At 42.9% G+C, this 27,913-nt stretch overlaps 1 protein-coding gene across 7 annotated transcripts in view; it reads right to left on the bottom strand.

Moving 5' to 3' along the window:
- Window positions 1-27,913, bottom strand: part of KDM6A (lysine demethylase 6A) — a 303,262-nt gene that overhangs the window by 159,190 nt on the left and 116,159 nt on the right. For all 7 annotated transcript variants that reach the window (XM_045002630.1, XM_045002631.1, XM_045002629.1 and 4 more), the window contains exon 5: window positions 9,589-9,647. In XM_045002630.1, the coding sequence (XP_044858565.1) occupies window positions 9,589-9,647 (59 nt within the window). The remainder of the gene's footprint in view (window positions 1-9,588; window positions 9,648-27,913) is intronic.

Genomic DNA, 27,913 nt, shown 5'->3' on the forward strand with positions numbered 1-27,913 from the left:
AGTCATATTTGGATAACAAGGCTTGGTAGTTTAAAATTTGGAACTGGAGGCTAGCTGACGAGAAGCACTTGAGTACCAGAAGGTCCAACTGTTTGCCCTCCTTATCAGTTGGGGTGGAGCATGGGTGTTGCTGTCTGGACGATTCAGTTGCTGCTTGCACCATGAGAGAAGGGGGGGCGGGTTTGGAGAGATCAGGAGTGAGAAAAGAAACTCGGACCCCTTAGCCAGTATGTAGTATCTCTTTAGTGCCCCCTTGTGGGTAGGCATGCAGGATTCTGACTCAGGCCATGAGTGGTAAGAAGGAACTGGAATGGTGTCACCATGCCCCTCCCCTCCGCTTTATGCCCTCAGTCAGGAGCATGAAAGAAGATACTGAGCATGTGTGGGTCAACGGACACTGCTTGGAAAAAGTCCATAGTCAGGCACATGGCATGCATGCATACCCCATACATGGAATACGCATAGGGACCAGAATCAAAGAAGAATATATAGTTTCAGGTTGACCCAAAACGATTTGTGAATTTTGAATAGAATTCACCAAATTGTTTCAGCCAAAAAAGTTAGGGGATTAGACTTACAAAATATGATGAGAGGGAGGCAGTAGTGGCATTGTTCCACTCCCTGGGTCCCAATAGTCTAATGGTTAGGCCACTCACATGGGATGTGGAGAGACCCAGGTTTGAATCCCCAGCCTGGAGTTAAGGACTTAAACCCAGGTCTTTCCCCCTGGCAGGCAAGTGCCCTAACCACCATGCTATGGGATATTATGGGGTGGGTCTCGGTCTCTTCAGCTGAACTGTTCCACTTTGCATAAAGTATCTAAACAGTCACGGGGTCAGAGAGAAAAAGACAGACACCAAAGATACTTAGGCAAATTTCAGCAACTATGAGGCTGCCCAACCAGGGTAGATGGTTTGCGAAGGCTGTTGCAGAGAAAAAATTGATTTGGTGGGGGAGGGAAGAGGTGATTGGAATAACAGAGACTTTGTGGGATAACTCACATGACTGGAGTACTGTCATGGATGGATATAAACTGTTCAGGAAGGACAGGCAGGGCAGAAAAGGTAGGGGAGTTGCATTGTATGTAAGAGAGCAGTATGACTGCTCAGAGTTCCAGTATGAAACTCCAGAAAAACCTGAGAGAGTTTCTGGATTAGGTTTAGAAGTGTGAGCAACAAGGGTGATGTCGTGGTGGGAGTTTGCTATAGACCACCGGACCAGGTGGACGAGGCTTTCTTCAGGCAACTAACAAAAGTTACTAGATCACAGGCCCTGGTTCTCATGGGGGACTTCAGTCACCCCGATATCTGCTGGAAGACCAATACAGCAGTGCACAGACAATCCAGGAAGTTTTTGTAAAGTGTGGGAGACAATTTCCTGGTGTAAGTGCTGGAGGAACCAACTAGGGGCAGAGCTCTTCTTGACCTGCTGCTCACAAACAGGGGAGAATTAGTAGGGGAAGCAATAGTGGATGGGAACCTGGGAGGCAGTGACCATCAGATGGTCAAGTTCAGGATCCTGACACAAGGAAGAAAGGGGAGCAGCAGAATACGGACCCTGGACTTCAGAAAAGCAGACTTTGACTCCCTCAGGGAACTGATGGGCAGGATCCCCTGGGAGAATAACATGAGAGGGAAAGGAGTCCAGGAGAGCTGACTTATATTTTAAAAAATCCTCAGTGAGGTTGTAGGAACAAACCATCCCGATGTGTAGAAAGAATAGTAAATATGGCAGGCAACCAGCTTGGCTTAACAGTGAAATCCTTGCTGATCTTAAACACAAAAAAGAAGCTTACAAGAAGTGGAAGCTTGGACAAATGACCAGGGAGGAGTATAAAAATATTGCTCAGGCATGCACGAGTGAAATCAGGAAGGTCAAATCACAATTGGAATTGCAACTAGCAAAGGATGTTAAGAGTAACAAGAAGGGTTCCTACAGGTGTGTTAGCAACAAGAAGGTGGTCAGGGAAAGTGTGGGCCCCTTACTAAATGCGGGAGACAACCTAGTGACAGAGGATGTGGAAAACGCTAATGTACTCAATGCTTTTTTTGCCTCTGTCTTCACGAACAAGGTCAGCTCCCAAACTACTGCCCTGGGCAGTACAGTATGGGGAGGAGGTGGCCAGCCGTCTGTGGAGAAAGAAGTGGTTCGGGAACATTTATAAAAGCTGGACAAGCACAAGTCCATGGGGCCAGATGCACTGCATCCGAGGGTGCTAAAGGAGCTAGTGGATGTGATTACAGAGCCATTGGCCATTATCTCTGAAAACTCATGGCAATCGGGGGAGGTCCAGGATGACTGGAGAAAGTCTAATGTAGTGCCCATCTTTTAAAAAGGGAAGGAGGAGGATCCGGGGAACTACAGGCCAGTCAGCCTCACCTCAGTCCCTGGAAAAATCATGGAGCAGGTCCTCAAGGAATCAATTCTGAAGCACGTTGAGGAGAGGAAAGTGACCAGGAACAGTCAGCATGGATTCACGAAGGGCAAGTCATGTCTGATTAACCTAATTGCCGTCTATAATGAAATAACTGGCTCTGTTGATGAGGGGAAAGCAGTGGATGTATTATTCCTTGACTTTAGCAAAGCTTTTGATATGATCTCCCACAGTATTCTTGCCAGCAAGTTAAAGAAGTATGGGCTGGTTGAACGGACTCTACGGTGGATAGAAAGCTGGCTAGATCATCAGGCTCAACGGGTAGTGATCAATGGCTCCATGTCTAGTTGGCAGCCACTTTCAAGCGGAGTGCCCAAAGGGTTGGTCCTGGGGCTGGTTTTGTTCAATATCTTCATTAATGATCTGGACGATCGTGTGAATTGCGCCCTCAGCAAGTTTGCAGATGACACTAAACTGAGAGGAGTGGTAGATATGCTGGAGGGTAGGGATAGGATACAGAGGGACCTAGACAAATTAGAGGATTGGGCCAAAAGAAACCTGATGAGGTTCAACAAGGACAAGCACAGAGTCCTGCACTTAGGACGGAAGAATCCCATGCACTGTTACACACTAGGGACCGAGTGGCTAGGCGGCAGTTCTGCATAAAAGGACCTAGGGGTTACAGTGGATGAGAAGCTGGACATGAGTCAACAGTGTACCCTTGTTGCCAAGAAGGCTAACAGCATTTTGGGCTGTATAAATAGGAGCACTGCCAGAGATCGAGGGACGTGATCATTCCCCTCTATTTGACATTGGTGAGGCTTCATCTGGACTACTGTGTCCAGTTTTGGGCCCCACACTACAAGGAGGACGTGGAAACATTGGAGAGAGTCCAGCGGAGGGCAACAAAAATGATTAGGGGGCTGGAGCACATGATTTATGAGGAGAGGCTGAGGGAACTGGGATTGTTTAGTCTGCAGAAGAGAAGAATGAGGGGGGGATTTGAAAGCTGCTTTCAACTACCTGAAAGGGGGTTCCAAAGAGGATGGATCTAGGCTGTTCTCAGTGGTAGCAGATGACAGAACAAGGAGTAAGTTACTGTGGGGGAAGTTTAGGTTGGATATTAGGAAAACTTTTTTCCTAGGAGGGTGGTGAAGCACTGGAATGGGTTACCTAGGGAGGTGGTGGAATCTCCCTCCTTGAAGGCTTTTAAGATCAGGCTTGACAAAGCCCTGGTTGGGATGATTTAGTTGGGGATTGGTCCTGCTTTGAGCAGGGGGTTGCACTAGATGACCTCCTGATTCTATGAAATTAAACTCAGTTGAACAGAGGAGTGACTGAATGGAAAGTGAGAAACTAACAGGGGACTGAGTAGTGACAGAATTCAAGTGTCTCCAGATGTGTGTGTATTTTATATATCTATCTGAAGGCCAGGTGGCAGAATGGATTGAATGTATTTTTGTAAGACTGGACTAGTACAGTTTTGCCCAGACTGGTAAATTCCTGACAATTTTTCAAGTATACTATAATAAATAGCATGTTATACTCCTGATGGAATTCTGTTCCAAAAAAATACTGCACCAAAAATTTATGCTCACAATATTTTAAAATTCTGCAATATTCAGCATATTTTATATCAAAATAACACAATATAATCTCTCCAGTTTCACTTATTTTTGTAATTTATTTCAAAATACCTGTCAACAAGTATGTCAACAATACAGACAACAGCAAAAAAGATACTCCTAAGAGTAGAGAGTTAAAGAAACCTCTGCAACAACCCAATTATAGTTGGGAGGTGCTAGAGTGGGCTGTGTCAAGTCCCCAGAGCCCAGACACCTGCACTCCCATCCCCCCAGAGCCCAGCAGCGGGGAACCCCCAAGCCCAGACACCAGCACCCCCAGAGCCTTTACTCCCCACAACTTCTTTACTGTCCTGCCAGGGGACATGGTGTGGTGTGGCCCTGCCCTTCCTCACCCTTTGCCAGAGCTGGTAGGGTTTCCCAGGCCCTCTCCCATCCCCGGGAGAATGAGGATCAAAAAGCATGCAGCATCCAGCCCCACCTGGTTGGCTGCTCCGCTCACTGTGAGCTGGGGTATGCAGAGTCCAGCAGCCCCTAGTGGTGGTCAGCAATTCAACAGAGGAAACAGGGAATTCTAGGAAATTTTGCATGGTGCAGAATTCCCCCGGGGAGTAATGCTAGCATGATGAATTCAAGTACAAGATGTAGCACGCGCCAGAGACAGCATACCTGGCAGGCAAAGCACTAAGATAGCAGAGTCCACCAGGGAATGAATATGAAGCAGTGCCAACAATGTTTTAGCTTGAGTTTCTGAAAACAGACTATTCTCATGTGTCTAGCTCTGGAGGTGGTAACAGTGGTTGGTGGACACAATATGGCCACCCATTGCTCAGACAACCCTGGGAGGCCTCTTTTCATTGCAAACACTGCCTCCCCGCCCTGGTGATCTATGTAGAATAAAAAAATATTTACTATTGATAGTGGTAGCAAGCCTAATAAACCCGTGAATAATGCTGATTTATAACAATTTCAACTTTGTTGCTCTGCTCCAAGGTGAGCAAAGAGGAATTGAACTGAAACAAGTATAGTTTCATCAATAAGTTTCATCATCAAGAAAGCATAGTACCTACACCTTCAACAAGGAGGACCCGGTCAACTACAGACCAGTCAGCCTAACTTCAATATCCAAAAAGACACTGGAACAAATTATTAAACAATCAATCTGTTTAAATCTAGATGATATTAAGGAATTGCAAAACATGGATTTGTCAAGAACAATTCATGCCAAATCAATCCATTTTCCCCTTCTCTGACAAAATAACTTGCCTAGTGGATGCGGGGAAAACAGTAGATGTGATATATCCAGACTGTAGTGAGGCTGCTTACATAGTCCCATATGACATTCTTGTAAGAAAATTAGGGTAACATGGTCTAGATTAAATTATTATAAAATGGGTGCACATCTGGTTGAAAGACAGTTCTCAGAGTAGTTATCAATGGTTTGCTGTCAAACTTGGAAATGTATCAAGTGGGATCCCACAAGGGTCTGTCCTGGGTCCTGTACTATTCATTTTTCATTAATGACTTCAATGATGGCATTGAGAGTATGCTTATAAAATGCGCAGATGACATCAAGCTGAAAGGTGTTGCAAGCATTTTGGAGGCCAGTATTAGAATTCAAAACAATCTTGACAAACTGGAGAATTGGCCCAAAATCAACAAGATGAAATTCAATAAAGACCAGGTCAAAGTACTTCACTTAAAAAAGAAAAATCAAATGTACAACTACAAAATGAAAAGTAACTGGCTAGGTGCTAGTACTGCCAAAAAAAGATCTGAAGGTTAGAGTGGATCACAAATTGAGCAAGAGCCAACATTGTGATACTGTGGCAAAAAATGCACACATTATTCTGCGATACATTAACTGGAGCATCACATACAAGAAGCAGGAAGCAACTGTTCTGCTCTATTTGGCACTGGTGAAGCCTCAGGTGGAGTACTGTGTCCAATTTTGGGCATCACACTATAAGAAAGATGTAAGCAAACTGGAGAGAGTACAAAAGACAGCAACAAAATGCTAAGTGGCTTAGAAACCATGGTCTATGGAAGAAAGATTGAAAATACTGGGTATTTTTTATCTAGAGAAGAGAAGACGAAGGAGACCTAATAACAGACATCAAATATGTTAAGGGCTGTTACAAAGATGATGGAGATCAACTGCTCTCCATGTCAACCAAGTACAGGATGAGTTGTCATTGACTTAAACTGAAGCAAGGAAGATTTAGGTTAGCTATTACAAAAAAAACTAATTATTGATAAGCACTGGGGCAGGTTACCTAGGGAGGTTTTTAGAACAGGTTATACAAACACTTGTCAGGGATGGTGTAAGTATTTTTTGTATCTTGGAAAGCCAATAAAGATGATGTAAAAAGATATTAACAGGATTTCCCCAACTGACTATTTCAATTACTTTTTAAAATGCACCTACTCGTCATTAAAGACATTGCATAAAATTAATTACAGATCTTACCAAAAAAAACCATCAAAAACTCTTCCTCTTCTCTTCACCCCAGCAAGACAGATACTTACCTGCAATTAACTCACTAACATCCTAATTAACCCACCCCATCTTCAAAAGCCTGCGGTCTTCGCTGCATGTCTCAGAGGTAGATGGATGCTATATGCCACACAAACACCAACTGAATTGGGTGGACTTGCTGCTTTAAAAGGAATGTAGTTTGAGTGACAATTCACTCCATTTGGCAGAAGACAGGTTTCAGGCTTGCCTTGCAATCTACATAGGACTGCAGAGGTAGAGGGCCTCCTAATTGTATGAGTATGACTACAAAGCAGCTGGAAGATGAGATTTCCAGCTTGAGTAGACCTACAAAATCTAATGCACTCAAAATAGCCATGGTAACACGGGCAGCAGTGCAGGCTAGCTGTCTGACTACGATGCCACCCAACACCCTGGGTTCACATTCAAGCAGCTAGCCCAAGCTGCCACCATGCCTCTGCAGCCTACTGCTATTTTTAGTGTGTGAGCTTGAGCTGAGCTAGCTTTCCTATGTCTACCTAAGCTGAGGGGATGGGGGGGAAGAAATCACATTCCCAACTGCTGTGTAGGCATACCCTAAGTATCCTTCCACCAGCTCCAAGGATACTGTGATTCTCTCCAACGTGAAAACCCTCCACAAAGATTTTAAGAAATCAAACAAACTTTATGTGATTTCATATGCATTGTCTACACTAGCCATTTTCCCGCTGTAATTACTGTTGTTACCAGCAAATGCAGATTCCCCAATATGGCAACAGTAGAGCACTAGTGTGAAAAGGTGCCAGCAACTGCCAATGTGTTAACCACATCATCTAGAGAGACTGGGAGCTAGTCTACACTTCTTCCTGTTCTATGCTCAACCTAGACCCTTTTTATCTGTGATCAGCCATGTTGGCTAAGTAATAGAAGGTAACAGATTTTAAGGTTCCTCTTAATCCTTTTTTGGTTTTGTCCTCACCTGGTTTAGGTTCATTCTTGTTAATCATATCAAGCCAAATTTCCAATGAGACTATCATAATAAAGTCACCAGTCTAGTCTGTCAGATCCCTTGGAAACTTCCATTAATTACTTTTGTAAATTTAGGGCCTCGTGGTTGAGGGGTGAAAACATTATCTATGTTGTGCAGATTGTGTAGTATGGTTCAACAGCAGCAACATTCAAAATATCTCAGTTGCAAGATGAAACTCAATGTTTTGCTCTCACTCTTCAATGGACTTTTTAATTCAATAGCACATTTGATTTAGGAGACTAACTTCTGCATTTTGAGATGGGCACAAATGCTTTCATTACACAAATTTTATTTTAGAAAAGGCATCTGATTTTATAACTTCATATCATCAATCATTTCTTTCTTACCACTTCCCTTTAACTTTAGGCATGCTAAGTCAAGTAAGTTCACACAGTATCTGGTAATTACTCAACAATCATCACCCATTTACTGTATTGATTAGCAGCTTTCACACTGTCCACAGTTAGTCTGAGAAACAATCATATAATGAAGTCAACACTCAAGAAGACTGAAAAATAAGATAAGCTAGTCAGCTTTGTATAGACACATTATGGTGTGCACTGCCCACTTTTCAAAAACTTTTAGATTGCAAACTAAGCCCCTATAACAGTACATTACTCTACTCATTCCCCTATTTAACACAATGAAAATTCATTCAATCTACTAGCCCAATACTCTCTCCAGTCACTAATGACTTCACCCATTCTCCTTCCCCTCTCAGCTTACAGACAATTCTGTCATTTTCTTCTTGTTTCCTAGTTGGGAAAAAAACCAATAAGATCACCACTTCTCTTAACTTTTTAGAATACTCATTCAGAGATACCAATTAAGAGTCTATTGTTTCTACTATCAAAATTTTTCAAATACATTAAATTTGTGCCAAGCTCAAAAATGAACAAACCAGAAGAATAAAACACACTAAGTTGTTTTTCCCTAGAGAAACTCACTCATCTTGTAACTGTTGTTCTTCTTCGAGATGTGTTGCTCATATCCATTCCAATTAGATGTATGCGCACCATGTGCACAGTCGTTGGAAAGTTTTCCCCCTAGCAGAACTGCTCAGGTGGGCTTCTGGAGTGGCGCCTCCATGGTAGTGAATATAGGGCCATACCGAACAAGTGCCTCCTCAGTTCCTTCTTGTCAGCTACTCCGACAGAAGGGAAGGCGGATGGGTTTGGAATGGGTATGAGTAACACATCTCGAAGAACAGTTACAAAAAGAGGAGTAACCATTTTTTCTTTGAGTGATTGTTCATATTGATTCCAGTTAAGTGACTCCCACGCCTTACCTAAGCGATGGGGTCGGAGTTATGGAATCACGGACTGAAGCACTGCTCTGCCGAATCATCTCTCGCATGGTGGGTAATCACGTAGTGAGCGGCAAAAGTGTGCTTTGAGGACCACGTCGCCGCCCTGCAGATCTCTTGAATTGGCACCTAGACCAGGAACACTGTTAAGTAACTATAGCTAAACTATTAAAACGACAAGACTAAACTACAAGAACCAGAGGAACACTTGCGAAAGCAAGCCAACACAGTTCCAATGACTGCCACAGGTGGTAAAAAGGAACTGAGGCGGCGCCGGGTCAGCATAGTCATATATTGAGCACCATGGAGGCGCCACTCCAGGGGGCTCCACAGCCGACTCGACAGGTGCTGCCAGGGGAAAAGCTTTCCGACAACTGTGCATGCGGTGTGCACACACCTAATTGGAATCGATATGAGCAATCACTCAAAGAAGAAAAACAGGTTTTCCCACAACCCAAAGGCAATGGTTCCCAACCTGTGGTCCACAGATTACTAGTGCTTCACAGAAACCCATATGGTCACACTTGACACAAAAAGAGCCAGCACACCTGCTGATTTATATACTAAAGGCAACTAAATATACATTAGCTTTCTATTATGTTTTTCCTTTTAAGAAATTGCTATAGTTGCCACAAGTTATGTTATGGTATCTTAAATGGGAGAGATAGTACCCAGGACAATCTGTCACTTAAGATGTGATCAAGACTATGAAAAGTTTTAATTCCCCTGAACAGAATGTGAGCTGGTTTTGAAACATTCGCATTGTAACAAAATATAAACAAAAACATTCTGATGAAGTCAGGATTTATTCCAACTTACCACTGAAATGCATTGTACTGGAAGTAGACCAAACCAAGGCCATATAAAAAGGCAGCATTCTGTAAGCAAAGAAACATTGTTTAAAACTCAGATGAGTAAACTTACATTAGAGAACTTCAAACCTGTATTTTTGCACATTCTTAAATGCATGGCTGATAGAAATGCTGTCTCCAATATCAGGTACTCTATTTAGGAAAGCTCTCAACATGACAGCAGGTCAGGGGGGAAGGGGAGCCAGATTTAAAAACAAATGTGGTTCACCAGAAAGCCTGAACTTTCATTCTGAATTTCAGACCAAAATGCTACTTATAGAGCCACTTAATAACAAAAATATCTGAGCATCCTTACATTAGTGAAACTAAAGTGGGATATTCTGTTTTGTATTAGAGGAACGAAGGGGAAGGTAGGGATGGACAGAAATCTTCATTTTAAAATGGGAAGATGAGACAAAAAACATACCATACCATACTACTATAGTCATAATTATAAATAAATACTACTACAAGTGGTATATTTAGAATATACAATTTTTTATTTCAGTATTTAAAGTACTATACTACTAAGATAAGCATGAAATTTGGCTTAAGAAAATTCCATTTGTCACTAATACTAGGGGAAAGGCCATCCAGCTCTGATCCTGAAAAAGTAATTATATTTCTTAATCACTGATCATCAATTTATCAGTAGCTTTTCTGCAATTCACAAGTCTATTAATTTATTTTCCTGCTTTGTAATACTATTTACATGGGGGGGGGAGAAAATCAACTGTACTTATGCAGTGTAATCCTTTTCTAAGAAACTTTTCTTTTTAAAGAAATTGATCCTTAGATCCCAAGGTGATAAGGCAAAATTTAAGGCTTTTTATTGGACATTTATTAAGCAAGTGTAAGTAATTTGATAAATGATTACCACATATTTACTAAAAATTCAAAACTACACCTCTACCTCGATATAACGCTGTCCTCGGGAGCCAAAAAAATCTTACCACGTTATAGGTGAAACTGTGTTATATCGAACTTGCTTTGATCCACCGGAGTGCGCAGCTCCCCCCCACCGAACGTTGCTTTACCACATTATATCCAAATTCGTGTTATATCAGGTCGCGTTTTATCGGGGTAGAGGTGTATTACATAAATATCACTTTTTATTATTAATTATTATTATGCAGCAATATACTCAAGTTTTTCTGTATTGCAGGTTACCACCAGGTTATAAAACAGAACTTGATTACACTAACCACAACATGTTTCTGGGGGACTCTCTTAAACAGTGGCTCTGAAACTTTTTTTTTTTTTTACTGGTGACCCCTTTCACATAGGAAGCATCTGAGTGCAACCCCCCCCCATAAATTAAAAACTTTTTAATATATTTAACACCATTATAAAAGCTGGAGCAAAGCAGGGTTTGGGGTGGAGGTTGACAGCTGGCAAGCCCCCCCATAAAAACCTTGTGACCCCTTGAGTGGTCCCGACCCCCAGTTTGAGAACCCCTGATCTTAAAAATGATAGACAAGTCTATTTTTATTCATATTAAGAAACCAAAACAAGCCAAATTTTGAGTATGTGCTGGAGAACATCAAGCCTAAGATCTGATGGACCAAGGAGGGGCAGGAAGTTTCATAGCCAAAGATTCCTCAGGAGCATCATGTGTCTAACCTCATCCTATTTATATTAAGAGGAGATCCTTTGATTCAACAATTCAATCAACAGATATTCCCACCTGTTGTGGTACCTCAAAGGGAGAGGCACAATCAAGACAGAAATCCAACAAAACAGGGAGTACTATGTGGTATTGGCATATACCAGGCCTGCACAACTCGTAAAGCAGCGAGGGCCACATTCCTCCGAAGAAAACAGCTGAGGACCGAAACCTCCCGGCCCCGCGGAAACACCCACCCCAGGGCCACCCAGCCCTGTGGAAATAAACCCTCCTTCCCCAGCGTCGCGCCCCACCAAAACAGCTGTGGGCCAAAAAGGAAAAAGTTGGGGATGGGGAAGTGATACTTTATTTTAAATCAAGCAGGGGCTCCCAGCTAAAGAAGTGGCTGGGAGCCCTCAGGGTCAAATTAAAGGGCCCAGGGCTCCAGCGGCTGGGGGAACCCAGGAGGGCCGGCTCTATGTTTTTTGCTGCCCCAAGCAAAAAAAAAATTTGGCTGCCCCCCCTTCCCAGCCCTGGGCTCCCCCCTGTACCCTCCTGCTGCCCCAGTCCTGGGCTCTCCCCCCCCCACACACACACACACCCTGCCGCCCCAGCGCTGGGCTTCCCCCTTTCCTCCCCACCAGTGCCCTCCCTCCACCCTGCTGCTGCCCCAGCTCTGGGCTCCCCCGCACCAGTGGCCCCACCACCACCTCCTGCCGCCCCAGCCCTGGGTCACTGGCAACTCGCTCCCAGGGCGGGTCATTCAGCAGGAATTTTGGATGTGCACAAAACACAGGATTGGTTCCCATATGGTTACAGAGCTGCAGTAAAGTGGAACAATTTTCAGCTTGTGTGATTGGAGGATATCTGGATGCATATTATAAGACTGTCCTCCATAAATGAGGAAAAGTTGAGGTGCCTTTATTATTCTTTTGTTCCACTCTTTCTTTCTATGGGGAATTTGCTAATGCAATATCACTGTTTTCCTTTCAAACAAACAAAAAGGCAATGGCTGTTGAAAATAGCAATTCCAGTGCTAATAAGCATTTCTTGCTCAATATTATCCTACTTTTTCTACAGCAAGTTACAGTGGATCAGTATATTTGATTTGGGAGAAATGAAGTAACAGCTGCCCAAACTGAGCTTGAGCACTCCTGAATTTTGAGGTGTTCAAATCTGGAAGGCAGGTGCTGGGGGGCGGGGGCAGGGGAGGGCTGTGGGCTCCACGGGGGAGCATGGCAGCAACTGTCTGGAGCTGCATGGAGCTAGACACGCTGGTCTGAGTGGCACAGTAAGCGGGCTGGGGGTTGGAGAACGGGTAGGGGGTTCCAGGGGGCAGTCAAGGGACAGGGAGATGGGGGGGTTGGATGGGGCAGAGGTTCAGAGGGGCAGTCAGGGGACAGGCAGCAATTGGATAGGCATGGGAGTCCCAGAGGTTTATCAGGGAACAGGTAGGGGGTGGGGTCCGGGGGGGGGGAAGTTGGGAGGGTCTCAGGAGGGGGCAGTTGGGGACAAGGAGAAAGGAGGCTTAGATAGGGCCAGGGGTCTCGGGAGGGGGTAATCGGGGTACAAGGAGCAGCGGCATTTAGATAGGGGGTGGGGTCCTGGGGGGCAGGGTCCCAGGAGAGGGGTATCAGGAGGCAAGGAGCAGCAGCATTTAGATAGGGGGTAGGGTCCTGGGGAGCAGTTAGGGTCAGGAGTCCCAGGAGAGAGGTATCAGGGGACAAGGACCAGCGGTGCTTAGATAGGGGGTGGGAGTCCTGGGGGGCAGTTGGGGCAGGGGTCCGGAGAGGGGGAAATCAGCGGCTGAGGGCTGGGATTCAAAGGGCTCTGGGCTGCTGGCAGCCGCGGGGAGCCCTGAGCCCTTTAAATCCCAGCCGCGGCTGGGAATCTCTGCGAGCAGCCCAGAGCCCTCTGACTCCCGGCCGCGGCTGGGATTTAAAGGGCTCTGGGCTCCTCGCCGCTGCGGGCAGCGCAGAGCCCTTTGAATCCCGGCCCCGGCTGAGATTCAAAGGGCTCTGGGCTGCCCGCAGAGTGCCGTGTGCGGGGGATTTAGAATTCCTCCACGGGCCGCATGTTGTGCAGGCCTGGCATATGCTATGGTTATAAATGTCTCATAAAAGAACCTAAACAGAACATAATACCATATAAGCGGCAGTGAGCGCTGCTAGTCCTGCTACTGTGAAACCAACTATGAGCTGTACAAAAGTATCAATTGACATTTTTAAGGTATTTTTGGCCCTCTGGTTGAAAAGGTTAAACACAACCAGGTGGACTGTGCGTTGTGTGAAGAAATACTTCCTTTTATTTGTTTTAAACCTGCTGCCTATTAATTTCATTTGGTGACCCCTAATTCTTGTGTTACGAGAAGTAGTAAACAACACTTCCTTATCTACTTTCTCTACACCAGTCATGATTTTATAGACCTCAAATCATATCTCCTTTTAGCCGTCTCTTTTCCAAGCTGAAAAGTCCCGGTCCTATTAATATCTCCTCTTACGGAAGCCATTCCATACCCCTAATCATTTTTGTTGCCCTTTTCTGAACGTTTTTCAATTCCAATATATCTTTTTTGAGATGGGGCGACCTAATCTGCACACGGATGTGGGCGTACCATGGATTTATACAGAGGCAACATGATATTTTCTGTCCTATTATTTATCCCTTTCTTAATTATTCCCAGCATTTTGTTAGCTTTTTTGACTGCCGCTGCACATTGAGTGAATGTTTTCAGAGAACTATCCACAATGACTCCAAGATCTCTTTTTCTTGAGTGAGTAGTAACAGCTAATTTAGACCCCATCATTTTATATGTATAGTTGGGATTATGCTTTCCAATGTGCATTACTTTGCATTTATCAATATTAAATTTCATCTGCCATTTTGTTGCCCAGTCACACAGTTTTGAGAGATCCTTTTGTAGCTCTTTGCTGTGTGCCTGGGTCTTAACTATCTTTAATAATTTTGTATTATCTGCAAATTTTGCCACCTCACTGTTTACCCCTTTTTCCAGATCATTTATGATGATTTTATTCTTACGTTACTGATGCCTTCCAAGCATTCTTTAACTATGAGCTGAGGAAAAGGACAAGACTGAAGTAGTGGAACAGTATATAGCACTGTGCTAGGGCAGTTGTTAAAAACAGTTGGACTGAGAAAGACAGAAAAAGAAAGTTAGTTTTAATTTCTTGCACCTACAGTAAACAATTTGCAAAGCACAGAATCCAACTAGCAATCCTTTATTTATTTAGCAAGTCCTATTTTGAATATCTCAAGCTTCGTAAGGCACTTCCAGCCATCTTCCATGGGAGAGGTAGTGGAAAGGGCAGAGTCTATTTGGAGCCTGAAGGAGTAGACCTCCCTGAGCAGCATATGGGACCCAGAATGCCCAACCCAGGAACACAAGACAAGGAGACACCCAACCTGGGGGATGCTAGCTGGAACTCCTAAGGGGAGAGGGCAAGGCTAATCCTAGACAAGGGGTTTTGGAGGAGCCACAAGTTCCTCAGCCACTCCCACAACCTAGCATAAATTCTCCTGGGGCAGCAGGGAAACCCCAATAGGCTTCCCACTGATTAAATACAGCTATTCTGGGGTGCTATTACAGCCAAATTGGTAGGCTGGGATCCCCTATTCAGAGGTCCACACAAACTGTATAAAAAGTGTACCAGACCACAAAACCTGCAAGTCCTGGTGCAGGAAGAAAAGACCTTCTGCGAAGATGGAGTCTGAAAGCTCATTTTATTATGTCTGACCAAGGTATAGGCAAAGCCAAGATACAGCCTTACAAATTTTCCTTCAAACGGCTTGGGTATCTACCTCTTTAATAAAAAGGAAGAGGATGGAGGACACTACGGCTGCTTGTGGAGCAGCAGCAGCAGAGCTAAGATGTCCCCATTCTTGGGACCTCAATCAGCTCTATGCCCACTTAGTTACACCAGCTCACAGGGCCTCTCCAAACCATAGAAAACACTTTTGAGCTGGATATGATCCGTAACAGTCAAGATGACTGTATGATAAAACCCCTCTTCTTTAGGCCTGCACACTAAACAGCAGGACAGAGACTACAAACCAAGCTGGGTTCTCATGAAATATCAAGCTTTGCAACCACAGGTCTAGAATAAATAGGAAACTGAGGAGGGGAAGACGTGGACATACGTGTATTCTTCCTGTGTCTACCTTGATCGAATCTCTCAATAATTTTCCAGGATTGTGAAAATTTAAATGGATGAAAACTACAAAAAGTGCTTAAAAACAAGCATTCATATTATCCATTAAAATTATTTAAAAAAAGAAAAGCGAATTCTACCAAGCCTAGTCATACTGGATGCCTGCTAACAGCAGTGCACCGCAAGACGATAATAAATCAGATCTTCCAAGACCCAGTCCAGTATGTTAGCCACAATATCATCCCTTCCTTTTAAGAGTTAAGATTATACATTTAAAATTAAGGATTCAAAATCTATGTAAGCATGCGTCTGACTAAGTGGGTATTCATCCACGAAAGCTTATACTCCAATACTTCTGTTAGTCTGTAACAGGGGTCCTCAAACTCAAATGGCCACGAGGGCCACATTACTGACACCTCCCCCTCGCCGCCACCCTTGGCCCCGCCCCCACTCCAAACCTTCCATGAAGCCCCTCCCCTGACCCGCCTCTTCCCACCCCTTCCCTGCCCCCATTCCATCCCCTTCCCCAAAATCCCCACCCCAACTCCGTCCCCTCCCTGCCCCCAGGGGGTGCAGGAGGGGTGTAGCAGGGGCTCGGGGCAAGGAGTTGGGGTGTGGGGTGCAACAGGGATGAGGGGTGAGGCAGGGGGTCAGGGCTGGGGTGCAGGAGGGGTGCAGCAGGGGGTCAGGGCAGGAGATCGAGGTGCAGGAGGGGTGCAGCAGGGGGCTCAAGGGAGTGGGTTGGGGTGTGGGGTGCAGGAGGGGTGTGGCAGGGGGCTCATGGCAGGGGATTGGCGTGTGGGATGTGGCAGGGGGCTCAGGGCAGGGGGTTGGGATGCAGGCTCTAGCCTGGCGCCGCTTACCTAGAGTGGCTCCGGGGTGGCAGTGGCGCACACCGGGGCCAGGACAGGCTCCCTGCCTGCTCTGGGCCCCGAGCCCGCGCTGCTCCGTTCCAGGAAGCAGCTGGAACCGTGTCCCTGCAGCCCCTGGGGGAGGGGGAGGGACTCAGGGTTCTGTGCGTGCACTGCTCTTCTCACTCCTTTAGGTACCTCCCATGAAGCACCCCATTGGCTGCAGTTCCCTGTTCCCGGCCAATGGGAGCTGCGGGGAGCGGCGCCTGGAAGGAGGCAATGCAGGAGCCCTCTGCCTCCTTACCCCTCCTCCCCCCAGACCGAAGGGGCATGCTGCCAGCTGCTTCAAACAGCGGCGCGGGGCTTGCAACGCCACAGGGGGCAATCCCGCGGGTAGGCAGAGGGGCGGTGGGGAGGGCAGGAAGAGCTTGGCAGGCTTCATGCAAGAGCCCCGAGGGCCGCATGCGGCCCGCGTGTTTGAGACCCCTGGTCTACAAGGTGCTACAAGACTCTGTTGCTTATGTAAGCATATGCAATTCTTCAACCAAACAACTGATTTATTGCATTTGCACAATTTCTTCCCTTAAGTTTAAATGTGTGTTAATATATAATACAGAAATTTAAGTCAGTTCTCACTAGAAAGCAACTGTATTTCTTAGCCTTCCTGTATTATTAATTATTAAGCTGTGTGTGGGTGTAAATAAAAGTATTCTTTTCCATTAAACCTCTTACTGACAGATCTTTTCAGTGAGAAATAATCCAAGCGATGTAAATGGATTGTTGAAATATTTTCTCAAGTCTAATAAAAAATTAACAAGTAAATGTAACATGTCAAAGAGAATTTTTATTCTTGTCCATTACAGAAGGTAATTTACCCTGGATACAAAGTTTTGAAGAAAAAAACAACAATAGTCTACATGTCTTATTGTAGGTGCATCCCGCCCAAAAAGAAACTCCATTCTTGGTAATTTTTATGATCGTTACAACTGAGTAATACACAGAAGCCTTTTATTGCAGCTATTTAGCAGTTCCAAAATTAGGTGATCTGCTACAACACCCAGCTTGTGATCTCTGACATCACCACTAATGAAGTCCTGTAACCGAGTCCTCTGCAGTTCCTTCCTTCCACTCGAGGCTACTCCCTGCCTGTGGGAGTACTGGAGTCTGTGCTGAGAAATACTTCCACTGATACTGCAGCTGCGGCCAATTCCACCTCACTATCCCCTTATCTCTCTAGGTGGCTTGGAAGGTTTGTTTTGACCTCCCTGTGAGATAGCAAGCTACATCTGGCCTGCTTCAGATCATCTTCTATCAGTGCCAGGGTTCTCTCTGCTGGATCTTTCTTTGATCTTGACGATTTATTGATGTCCGTTTTCTATGTTGCGTGCCCACTAGAAGGGACACTCAGATACCAGTTTCTTCAGTGCCTGAGCAGTTTTGTTAAGTGTTTCTTCAGACTCTAAAAGTAACTCATCAACTACTCTAACAAATGGAGCTTAAGACTGGCGTCTCTCGACTGGCATCCAAGAGGAGAAGAAATGACAAACAATGTCTGGAAAGGTTTCAGAGTAGCAGCCGTGTTAGTCTGTATCCGCAAAAAAAACAGGAGTACTTGTGGCACCTTAAAGACTAACAAATTTATTGTAGCATGAGCTTTCGTGAGCTAAAGCTCACTTCTTCGGATGCATAGAATGGAACACACAGACAGGAGATATTTATACATACAGAGAACATGAAAAGGTGGAAGTATGCATACCAACAGGCAGAGTCTAATCAATTGAGATGAGCTATCGTTAGCAGGAGGAAAAAAAACTTTTTGAAGTGATAATTAAGATGGCCCATAGAAGGTGTGAGGAGAACTTAACATAGGGAAATAGATTCAATTGGTGTAATGACCCAACCATTCCCAGTCTTTATTTAGACCACAGTTAATGGTATCTAGTTTGCATATTAATTCAAGTTCAGCAGTCTCTCTTTGGAGTCTGTTTTTGAAGTTTTTTTGTTGCAAAATTGCCACCTTCAAGTCTGTCACTGAGTGGTTAGGAAGGTTGAAGTGTTCTCCCACTGGTTTTTGAATGTTATGATTCCTGATGTCAGATTTGTGTCCATTTATTCTTTTGCGTAGAGACTGTCCGGTTTGGCCAATGTACATGGCAGAGGGGCATTGCTGGCACATGATGGCATATATCACGTTGGTAGATGTGCAGGTGTACGAGCCCCTGATGGTGTGTCTGACACTTCTGACAGACACACCATCAGGGGCTCGTACACCTGCACATCTACCAACGTGATATATGCCATCATGTGCCAGCAATGCCCCTCTGCCATGTACATTGGCCAAACCGGACAGTCTCTACGCAAAAGAATAAATGGACACAAATCTGACATCAGGAATCATAACATTCAAAAACCAGTGGGAGAACACTTCAACCTTCCTAACCACTCAGTGACAGACTTGAAGGTGGCAATTTTGCAACAAAAAAACTTCAAAAACAGACTCCAAAGAGAGACTGCTGAACTTGAATTAATATGCAAACTAGATACCATTAACTGTGGTCTAAATAAAGACTGGGAATGGTTGGGTCATTACACCAATTGAATCTATTTCCCTATGTTAAGTTCTCCTCACACCTTCTATGGGCCATCTTAATTATCACTTCAAAAAGTTTTTTTTCCTCCTGCTAACGATAGCTCATCTCAATTGATTAGACTCTGCCTGTTGGTATGCATACTTCCACCTTTTCATGTTCTCTGTATGTATAAATATCTCCTGTCTGTGTGTTCCATTCTATGCATCCGAAGAAGTGAGCTTTAGCTCACGAAAGCTCATGCTACAATAAATTTGTTAGTCTTTAAAATGTCTGGAAAGTGGCTCTCACCCAGAGAGGGATCTGCTGTGGCTGTCCATGAGTGGGATCAGGCCATCAACTGATGCGCATTTTGAGTCAGCCATTAGGGTGAGAGCACTAAGCATTTAACTGGACTGTACTGGGTTTTTTGGTTCCAAAATTTGTTGAATTGAGGGAGAAGATTTTTCTTCCAGTTACGTAAATGATTATCAAGTGGAAAAGCTGTCAAGTAGAATTACCAAATGCTAAGAGATATTGGGTCAGACTCTGGTGTTCTATCTATCTCACTGCCATAGGTGGTAAGAGGGAAGTAGGGAATGGTCATGGCCACTCCGCACTTTACACATCCATACAGAAGCACAAGGAAGCTGACGCCATGACAAAACTACAAACATCCTCCCCTTACAAGAATTCAGCCTAAGCATCAGTGGTGATTAGGGGCACTGCATGTGAACTACCCATGTTCTTCAATGGTAAAAGTGCAGAGAACACCTAATACCCCCTACTAAAAGACTGTCAACACCTCAACTGTTGAAAGGAATAAAACACCTATTCTAAAACATGCAATAGGCTCCCTCTTCCCCACACTGCTCCTTGATCAGGAGAAAGAGCCCAGAACTCCCTTCTTCCCCATGCTGCCTCAAGCATGCGGGAAGGGACACCAGCTCTACTCTTCCTTTTCAAACCTGCTGCTTCAAGGGGAAAAGAGGTGGTCAGAGCAGTGCATGAGCACGTGAGTACAAAAGGAGGGTGCCAGCTGTGCAATGGAAAATTTAGGGGACTTCACCTGTTCTCCCAAAGGCCCTTCCCACATCTATACCAGCCCCCATTTCTGTTTCCCCTTCAAAACAGACTCGTAAAGTTCAAATGTGCATTACTGATGTGTTGGGGCAAAGCCCAAAGAGGACAGAGGTTTTGAAAGGGCATGGGAACATCAGATAACCTCACCTCTACGTTAAGTTTTTGGACAATTAATAAAAGATGATGATAGATATAAGGATGCAAAATTACAATGTCATTATGAAATTCTTTTAACTGCATAAAATTAGAAAGAAAGAATGGTGTTTTAGTTAAGGGACTAAACTGGGTCTCTTGAGATTTTCATTCAATTCTTGGCTCAGCCATAGACTTCCAGTGGGATCATGGGCAACATAATCGCTCTTTGCCTCAATTCTCAATCTCATGATTGGATGCTGTATTTGCCTTGTGTTTTTAGTCTGTATGTTATCCAGGACAGATACAGCCTCTTATTACATGCTTCCACAGTCACTCAAACAACAGGAACCAGATTGTTAGTTGGCACCTGTAGGTTCTATTGCAATACAAATAATTTACTACCATATCAGGGTCTCTAGTACTCTGCAATTTCACATTCATTGAATTTTCCATCTTTCAAATTTCCATGGAGTTCTGCATCTTCGGCACAAAAATCTACCTTTTTTTGCTGGGTCCAGATGCCCAACATTTTGTTCTCTGCACCACAAGCACCTGGACACAGCTTCTCCTTATGGTGAAAGCAATACAGGGAATTCATTACAAAAACAGCATATTCGTCAACACTGCTACCCATAAAAAGAGGAGACAAAGCAGGAATTAAACTCTCCTATTTCGTAAGTGCCATCCCCTACCTATCTTTGAAGTTGTGTAGCCTTGGAAAAACATGTGGCAGTTTATGAGATTTTTCGATACATCATGACTTAGGGCTCTCTGAGACTCCACCATATGACCCTGCCCCTGCATCACAGCCACAACCCCACTTAGTGGATGTGGAAAGGGGCCCTTCCCAAAGAGAAATGGGTAGTGGTATGGGGCTGTCCTCCTCTTAAAAGTAGCAGTAACAACAATAAGGTCTCCCCTCCTTCCTCCTCCCGAAAGACAAAGATAGCTGAAAGATTTATTCTAGTTGCTCAAGTGTACCTAGTTGGATGGGTGAACTGGCCAGGTCCACTCTGCCCTTCTCTTTGGAATAGCATTGGTGGGATCTCCCAGTGCAGTGGGTTTTGGACTTAACACTCCGTGGAGATGAGTAAGTTAGCTAGTTCACAGCCCTCAGAGCTATCATTTCAAACACTCCAAAGACAAAGCATATGTCATTACTTTGGTTACACTTGGGTCACATTTTCCAACTTATTTCTACAACTATGAGGGCTAGAAACTTCTTTTAAATGAAAGTTTAGAGTCTGATGTGATTACATGCCTCCAAGTGCTGTAACCCCAGAACTTGACCAAACTGCAGTCAGCCATTTTGTGTGTCCAGCTGAAACTGAAAACCAAATACCACGGAGCTAGGAATAATCTTAGGGCTCTGAGAGGCAAGGCCAAACAGCAACATGATTGCAGTTTTGCTAATCAGAACGGGGGGGGGGGGGGAAGAGGGGGGGGATGTGAGAGAGTTAATATATCATGAGAATGGAAGGGACATTTGGACAGCCGACCTTTGTTTTAAGTGCCCCTAACATAAGTTTTGTTGTTATGACTAGAAATACTGGAAATGCTTTGATAATAAGATGAGTAATTTGCTGAAATTAGGAGAATTGGTGACCCACTAGGGGTTACTATGGTGAGACTAACAGTTACGATGAGTTATGTGCTTTGTTTAAGTTAACTATAAAAGATTAAGTAAAAGAATGCATTTTGGAGCAGCCTGAGGAAGCTTTTCTTTGGGCAGGAGCTGGTACCTAAAATCCCCATCAGCTGGAGAGAAGGAGGGCCCCTGGAAGCCTAGCTGATCACTCAAAATTATCTCAGACTTTGGGTAACTACAATGTTTGGGGTGCTCTGAACCTATTGCTACAACAAATGTGTGCGCTCGATAAATATATAATAAAAATAGTTTTACAGTAAAAGCACTCTTGTTTGTACTAATCATTTTATCAGATGGAGGAGCTCTGTCCCCACTGATTTATTCCTGAAACTGCCTGGAGAGAAACAGTTAAGTTACCACTGCTTTGCATTCTGAAAACCTGGGTAAGAGTGCTGGGGCTGTATGCTAAGACTCAAGGCATGTAGTCAGAGAAAAAAATATTAACCTAATTAACACTGCTGGAGAATTGAGGATTTCCTATCACAGAGAGGAAGAGTATCTGGCCACAGAATTTGGGTGCCTTGTGCATTTGAAATACAATGGTTCTGGCTACCGTATACACAACCAACTATCTTTCTTCAATTTTCTTATTTAGTAAATTCCTTAGGGTATCCCAAAATATTTATATTTATCATGATGGACTCAAGTATTTTTGACCGACTATGTGAACATGTTTATTTCATACTAAGGTATAATTAATGATTTAACATCTTAAGATGAAGTTTCAGATAAGGCTCAAGAGACTTGATAATACCTAATCATTTCTCCAGACACTCCTCAACATATAAAAAAACAGTTCCCTGGAGAATCTGTGTTGCATAAAACATTCCATTCAGACTCTTACACAAACAGCGATGTGCCTCTGGGAGCTAACAGGCTCCACCAGCTTCGGCAGAAAAAAATAAGTTTTTTTCTCTATTTATTTAGATTTGTACTAATGCTAAAAAAAGAATAGCTATCCATATGGCTCTAAGAATGCTTGACAAACCTAAAAATATAAATACCAATCCAAGTGCAGCAGTACAATTTTGCAGTATTTGGCAGTATCTGGTTCCGGGAATACCCAAGCTCCTTCACATTCATCCATCCAAGTTCTAAGACTCTTTAAAAATGTGTAAGTTTGCAAAGCGTCTTTTGAATTTTAAGTATTTTACAAATCACAGCTATTTCATGTAAATGCTAGGATGTGTGCCGAAGATTTTAATTTCTTGTACCATAGCTACAGGGCTCAAGAGCTTTACTGGGTCTGTATCTGAATCTTACAAACTCTGTGAAAACAATTAAAGTTTACAAATTCTAACGCCCACTTCTCTGACATTTCCTAATGCATCTATTATTAACACATCATCCAGGTGAATAAATTCAAAATAATTTCCAACAGATAAGTAGTTAGTATTTACATAGTGAGTAACTCCAAAGTGTATCACTCAACCTTAAAAAAATAATGTGAGGAAGCACACAGTTATTAATAAGACAAAGTAAGAGTTTTTAGACCAAAAATTAATTCACTTTTAGTTACAAATGAGCATGAACAGAGGACTCTTCAAAAAGTGGGGAAAAACATATAATTTTGTTGAACCTCAGCTCTATAAACCTTTATTAATCTCAAATTATCAAAAAAGTATGTTTTAGATAGGGTTTACATATGAAAAAGATTTTCAAAAAAAGGAAAGTTGCTTAAACTCGTAACAAACTTATTTTTTTGTTTCCCTTTGGATTGCCAGCTTAAAGTCAGCACACTGTCTGAAATTAGTGATTGACAAATACATTAAGGAGATAGTTGTCATGGTTCAGGACTAGCTGCACTTCTGACCCCATCCTTGGTTTCTCTGCGTGCACACCTACCAGGTCATAAGGCCTCATCTACACATTAAAGTTATTCTGGAATAAAGCAAGGTAGGAATATAAAGGGCTACTCTAAAATAACTCCATCTATAGACACACTTATTCCAGAAAAAAAGTACCCATTTCTGGTTTAGTTTAATTCACTTCCAAAGCAGACTGAGCTAATTTGGAAAAAAAAGGCTCTTTTTTCAGAATATGAGTGTCCATGGACAGAGTTATTCCATGGAATATTCCAGAATAACTATGTGTACACACTCTTTGCACTTCAAGTCTACCTCACCTGCTTGGAATCTTGTGATTCTCTCAATTCTCAGACCAGGTGCTGAGCTATACTACCCTGGGTTTGACTATCTATGATTCTTCCCTTCTGGAGGCATGAAAAGTGATGAATCCAGTGTCTCAGATCAGACTTCTTAAAATAAAGTATTGTTTAATCACAACAGGCAGAACACATAAATAGAGAAAATATTTTTAAAATAATAAAATACAGTCTTTAGCCATCTCTATCTAGGCCTACTTTACCCCAGATCTCCCTTTCCTTTGGAGCCTATAGGTCAGATTGCTCCAAAACAGACTGCCTCAGTCTCCCTCTTAACCACCTTATCTCTTAAAGAGTATTTAAACCTTTTGAGGGACCTTCAGCTAGGACTACAGCATTCCTGGAGAAATGTCTAGTAGGGGGTCTAGCCAATATATCACAGCAAAGAGTTACAGCTTTGTCCACCAAGTGTTTTAAGAGACTGGCATATCCGGATTCACATCCCCCTCCCAGGAAGCATTTTCTGGCAATGATACTAATGAACTAACATACTGTATGCACGCAGTACATAATACAATAACCCAATCAACATACAGTATTAATTATTACAGGCAGCTCCAAATTACCATAACAGCCTAATAGATTGAGAGAGATGTGGTCTCTTTATATGGAATACCTGAATATGAAAGACTAAAACCACACAGCAACATTTATGGAATGCTATGAGGAAGAACTGATATTTTACAAAACTGTTCTTACATTGACAACACTTCCTAGAGCATATACACCTCTAACTCGATATAACGCTGTCCTCGGGAGCCAAAAAATCTTACCGCGTTATAGGCGAAACCGCGTTATATCGAACTTGATTTGATCCGTCGGAGCAGCCCCACCCCCCTGGAGCGCTGCTTTACTGCGTTATATCCAAATTCGTGTTATATCAGGTGGCATTATATTGGGGTAGAGGTGTAGTTATTCACACCTGGACTTACTTAGTTGTTGTTCCTTTACTTCACATGACTCATATACCTGCCTCCTCCTTCAATGCATCACTAGATTGCAAACATTTTTTTGCTGATATGGCAGATTGTTAAATATGGATGTTATTCATAATGTAAATTTGATTAATTTATGTACTTTGCATTAAGACCTGCCACACTATTTTGATGTAAACAAACTAATTTGTTTTGCTTGACTGAAAATGTTTAGATTTTACAAAACCTCAGCAAGAGCAGAAAACCAGGATTATGACTCATGAAGCAGTATAAAGTCAACTTTAGAGGTGTTGTGTAGCCTCCAGACGTTTCTCTCTCATAAAGCAAATAGCTTTTAAGTTATTTATCCTACTTCAGTCAATCTACCCTTTTGCAGATTTAGTGAATGTAATAAACGTATCGTTCTAAGATCAAGTCATTTCTGAGATACACAATAGCAAGGAAAAAACCCACCACACTTTTCCAAAAGTGAAAGTCATTTTTGAGGTACATCCTTCAAGAACAGATGCTCCTATTCATTTCAAATTTCACCCTCTCCACACCCATGCCACACACAAAATTCATCCTCTGGCATCCCACATTTGAAAATTTCAGCCTGAAATTCCCTTTCTGTAAAATAAATTTAAGGATTAAAATCAATTTTATAATAGAAACTGCTTTGAAACTTCAACAATGGAATCTCAGACTACCACAAAATAAAGCTACTAGTAACACTTAATATGTCTTTTAGTTTACAAATCAGGAAGCACAACAAATAGGCATATAGGAACATGTGAAAACTCATCTACACAGCTGCAATTAAGGTTTTCCTTCACTAATAAAAGGATTAGTTCAAATTACATGTAGGATCACTTGGTTCATCCTGACAGGTTTCAGAGGGGTAGCCGTGTTAGTCTGTATGAGTAAAAGCAACAAACAGTCCTTGTGGCACCTTAGAGACTAACAAATTTATTGTTTTGGTTCATCCTATTACAATTAAAATAATATTATGTCTCTGCAAAGATTAATCAGTGTGTTATTTGGACCTCAGTTTTTTTAATGTTAACAAAATTAATTGCAACCTCATTTTGGACAGTCTATATTTACAAAAATATATAGACTATATTATGCTTTATTCACATATATAATTTTAAATATATGTGCATATCAACATATTTACACATTTTGTCTCCAAAGACATTGTAAACACTTCATGAAAATACAATTTTATCCTCTAGAATGGGCTTTGAATCTGGCATGGCATCTCATTTTCTCAAGCCACCATTTCTCTACACTCATTTTCAGCCAAATATAAAAATCCCACAGAGTTTACAACATGTACCATTATCTCCTTGTCAGTGTCTTACTGCTGGAAAAGTACTCCTGTGTGGGGAAAATTGCCTGAATATCACTAATTATACAGTTCCTCTTCTGCAGGCACTCCAGATAAAATGGAAGGGGAGAAGATTAAATAAAAAGAAGAATGACAGAAAAAGAGGTGGAACAGATATAAAACAGTAAAGCATTAGACTAGAAATAAAGTGAGAAACAGAAAAAAGAAATAGACAAAAAAATACTGTAATAGTTATTGTTTGCTACAACAGCAGCTAGAGGACCTGTGCTAAGTACTGAGAAGAGCTGGGTAGAACAGAGAATTCCCATTCCATGGGAGATTCCAACATTTCACATTTTTAATTCCAAACTGAAACAAGCAAACAAAAAAATTCAGTTTCTCATGGAATGAAATTCTGAAATTGTTTTGGAAAAAAAATCAAAATGAGAGTTCATTTCACTTCTACTGACTTGACTTTATAATATATGGCAGTTTATATTATAATATACAAGTAAAAGTGTTTTGAGCATATTATATCGTGTCATAATATGATACAACCTATGACCTGAAAAAAGTTCCAAATTATATTTTATATTTTAAATTTTATTTTTATATTCTAAAATTAGAGTTATATATTTTATATATTGTATTTTTAAAATAATGTAACTGTCAATTTTTAATCACTACTTAAATTAATATTGTAATCAATTTTGATTGGTTTGGTAATTGATATTCTAACTGGTAATTGGTTATTTCCTATAAAAATTGATAAAAAAAAATTAAAAGTTAAGTAAAATATAAAATGAAATACAACACAGCAGGCAAGCCAGCAGGCCCACCAGCTCGGCAGCAAGGGGAGCCAGCTAGGCAACTAGATAATAACAAAGCAGCCAGACAGCCATTCCTGAGGAATGTTTTGATTCCATCAAATAAGCATTTCCCAGTGATAGAAAATTTTCAAATAGAACAGCTTCCTATCTCTAGTCCTGAATAGAGAAGACAGTCCCTGTCCAAAGAAGCTTGCAATCTACAAAGGCAAGCCTACAGATCATGGGCAGCAGGTGGAGCTCCCACTTTGGGGAGGCTAGACCCCGGTTCCACCCTCTCCCACCCCTCCCACGTCCAGATCTCTGAGATCCCCCATGGCCAAAGAAGCCCTGGGCTAGCTGGAGCCCGGCCTACCCCCTCAACTCCAAATGAGCCCAGGACACTTGGAGGCCTGAGGGCACCCCACACCCCGCAGCCAGAGGAACCCCAGGCCAGCCAGAGCCCCCCAGCCACGTCTTCCCAGACCCCAAGCCTCTCCAGGGGAAAAGCTCTGGTCTCTTCCCTTTCGGAAGAAGAACCTGAGCTTTTGATATGTGCCATGCAGATTCTGGGATAGCTGAGGAGGTGGTTTGTGTTGCTCAGCTTCCCGAGTTAATCAGTAATCTTCCTGGAGTCCAAATTACTGATGAACCCAGGAAGCTGAATTGCAGATATTGCCTCCTTGGCTGCCCCAGAACCTGCATGGGGCATAATAAGCAAAATCTTCCCCCACCAAACCCACAACTGCCTTCAGCAGTTTGCCAGGGGAGGCTCAACCTCCCCTGGCCTATTGTACCCACAGCCTATGCTACAGGTAGAAGAAAAAAATGCAACATTTCAGTGGACCAATCTCATCTCTCTCTTTTCATCCTCTCCTTTCTCAATGCCAAATTGCTCTACTGAAACTGTTTTATTTACTCCACTCCCATTCAACCCCTCTGGCCACTCTCCCCTTCAACTGGCAGGTCAATGCTACTGTGTCTGATTGACAGCAGGGAACTGACAAAAATTAATTA

This window comes from Mauremys mutica, chromosome 1 (genome assembly GCF_020497125.1).
Source record: "Mauremys mutica isolate MM-2020 ecotype Southern chromosome 1, ASM2049712v1, whole genome shotgun sequence".
Taxonomy (NCBI): domain Eukaryota; kingdom Metazoa; phylum Chordata; order Testudines; family Geoemydidae; genus Mauremys; species Mauremys mutica.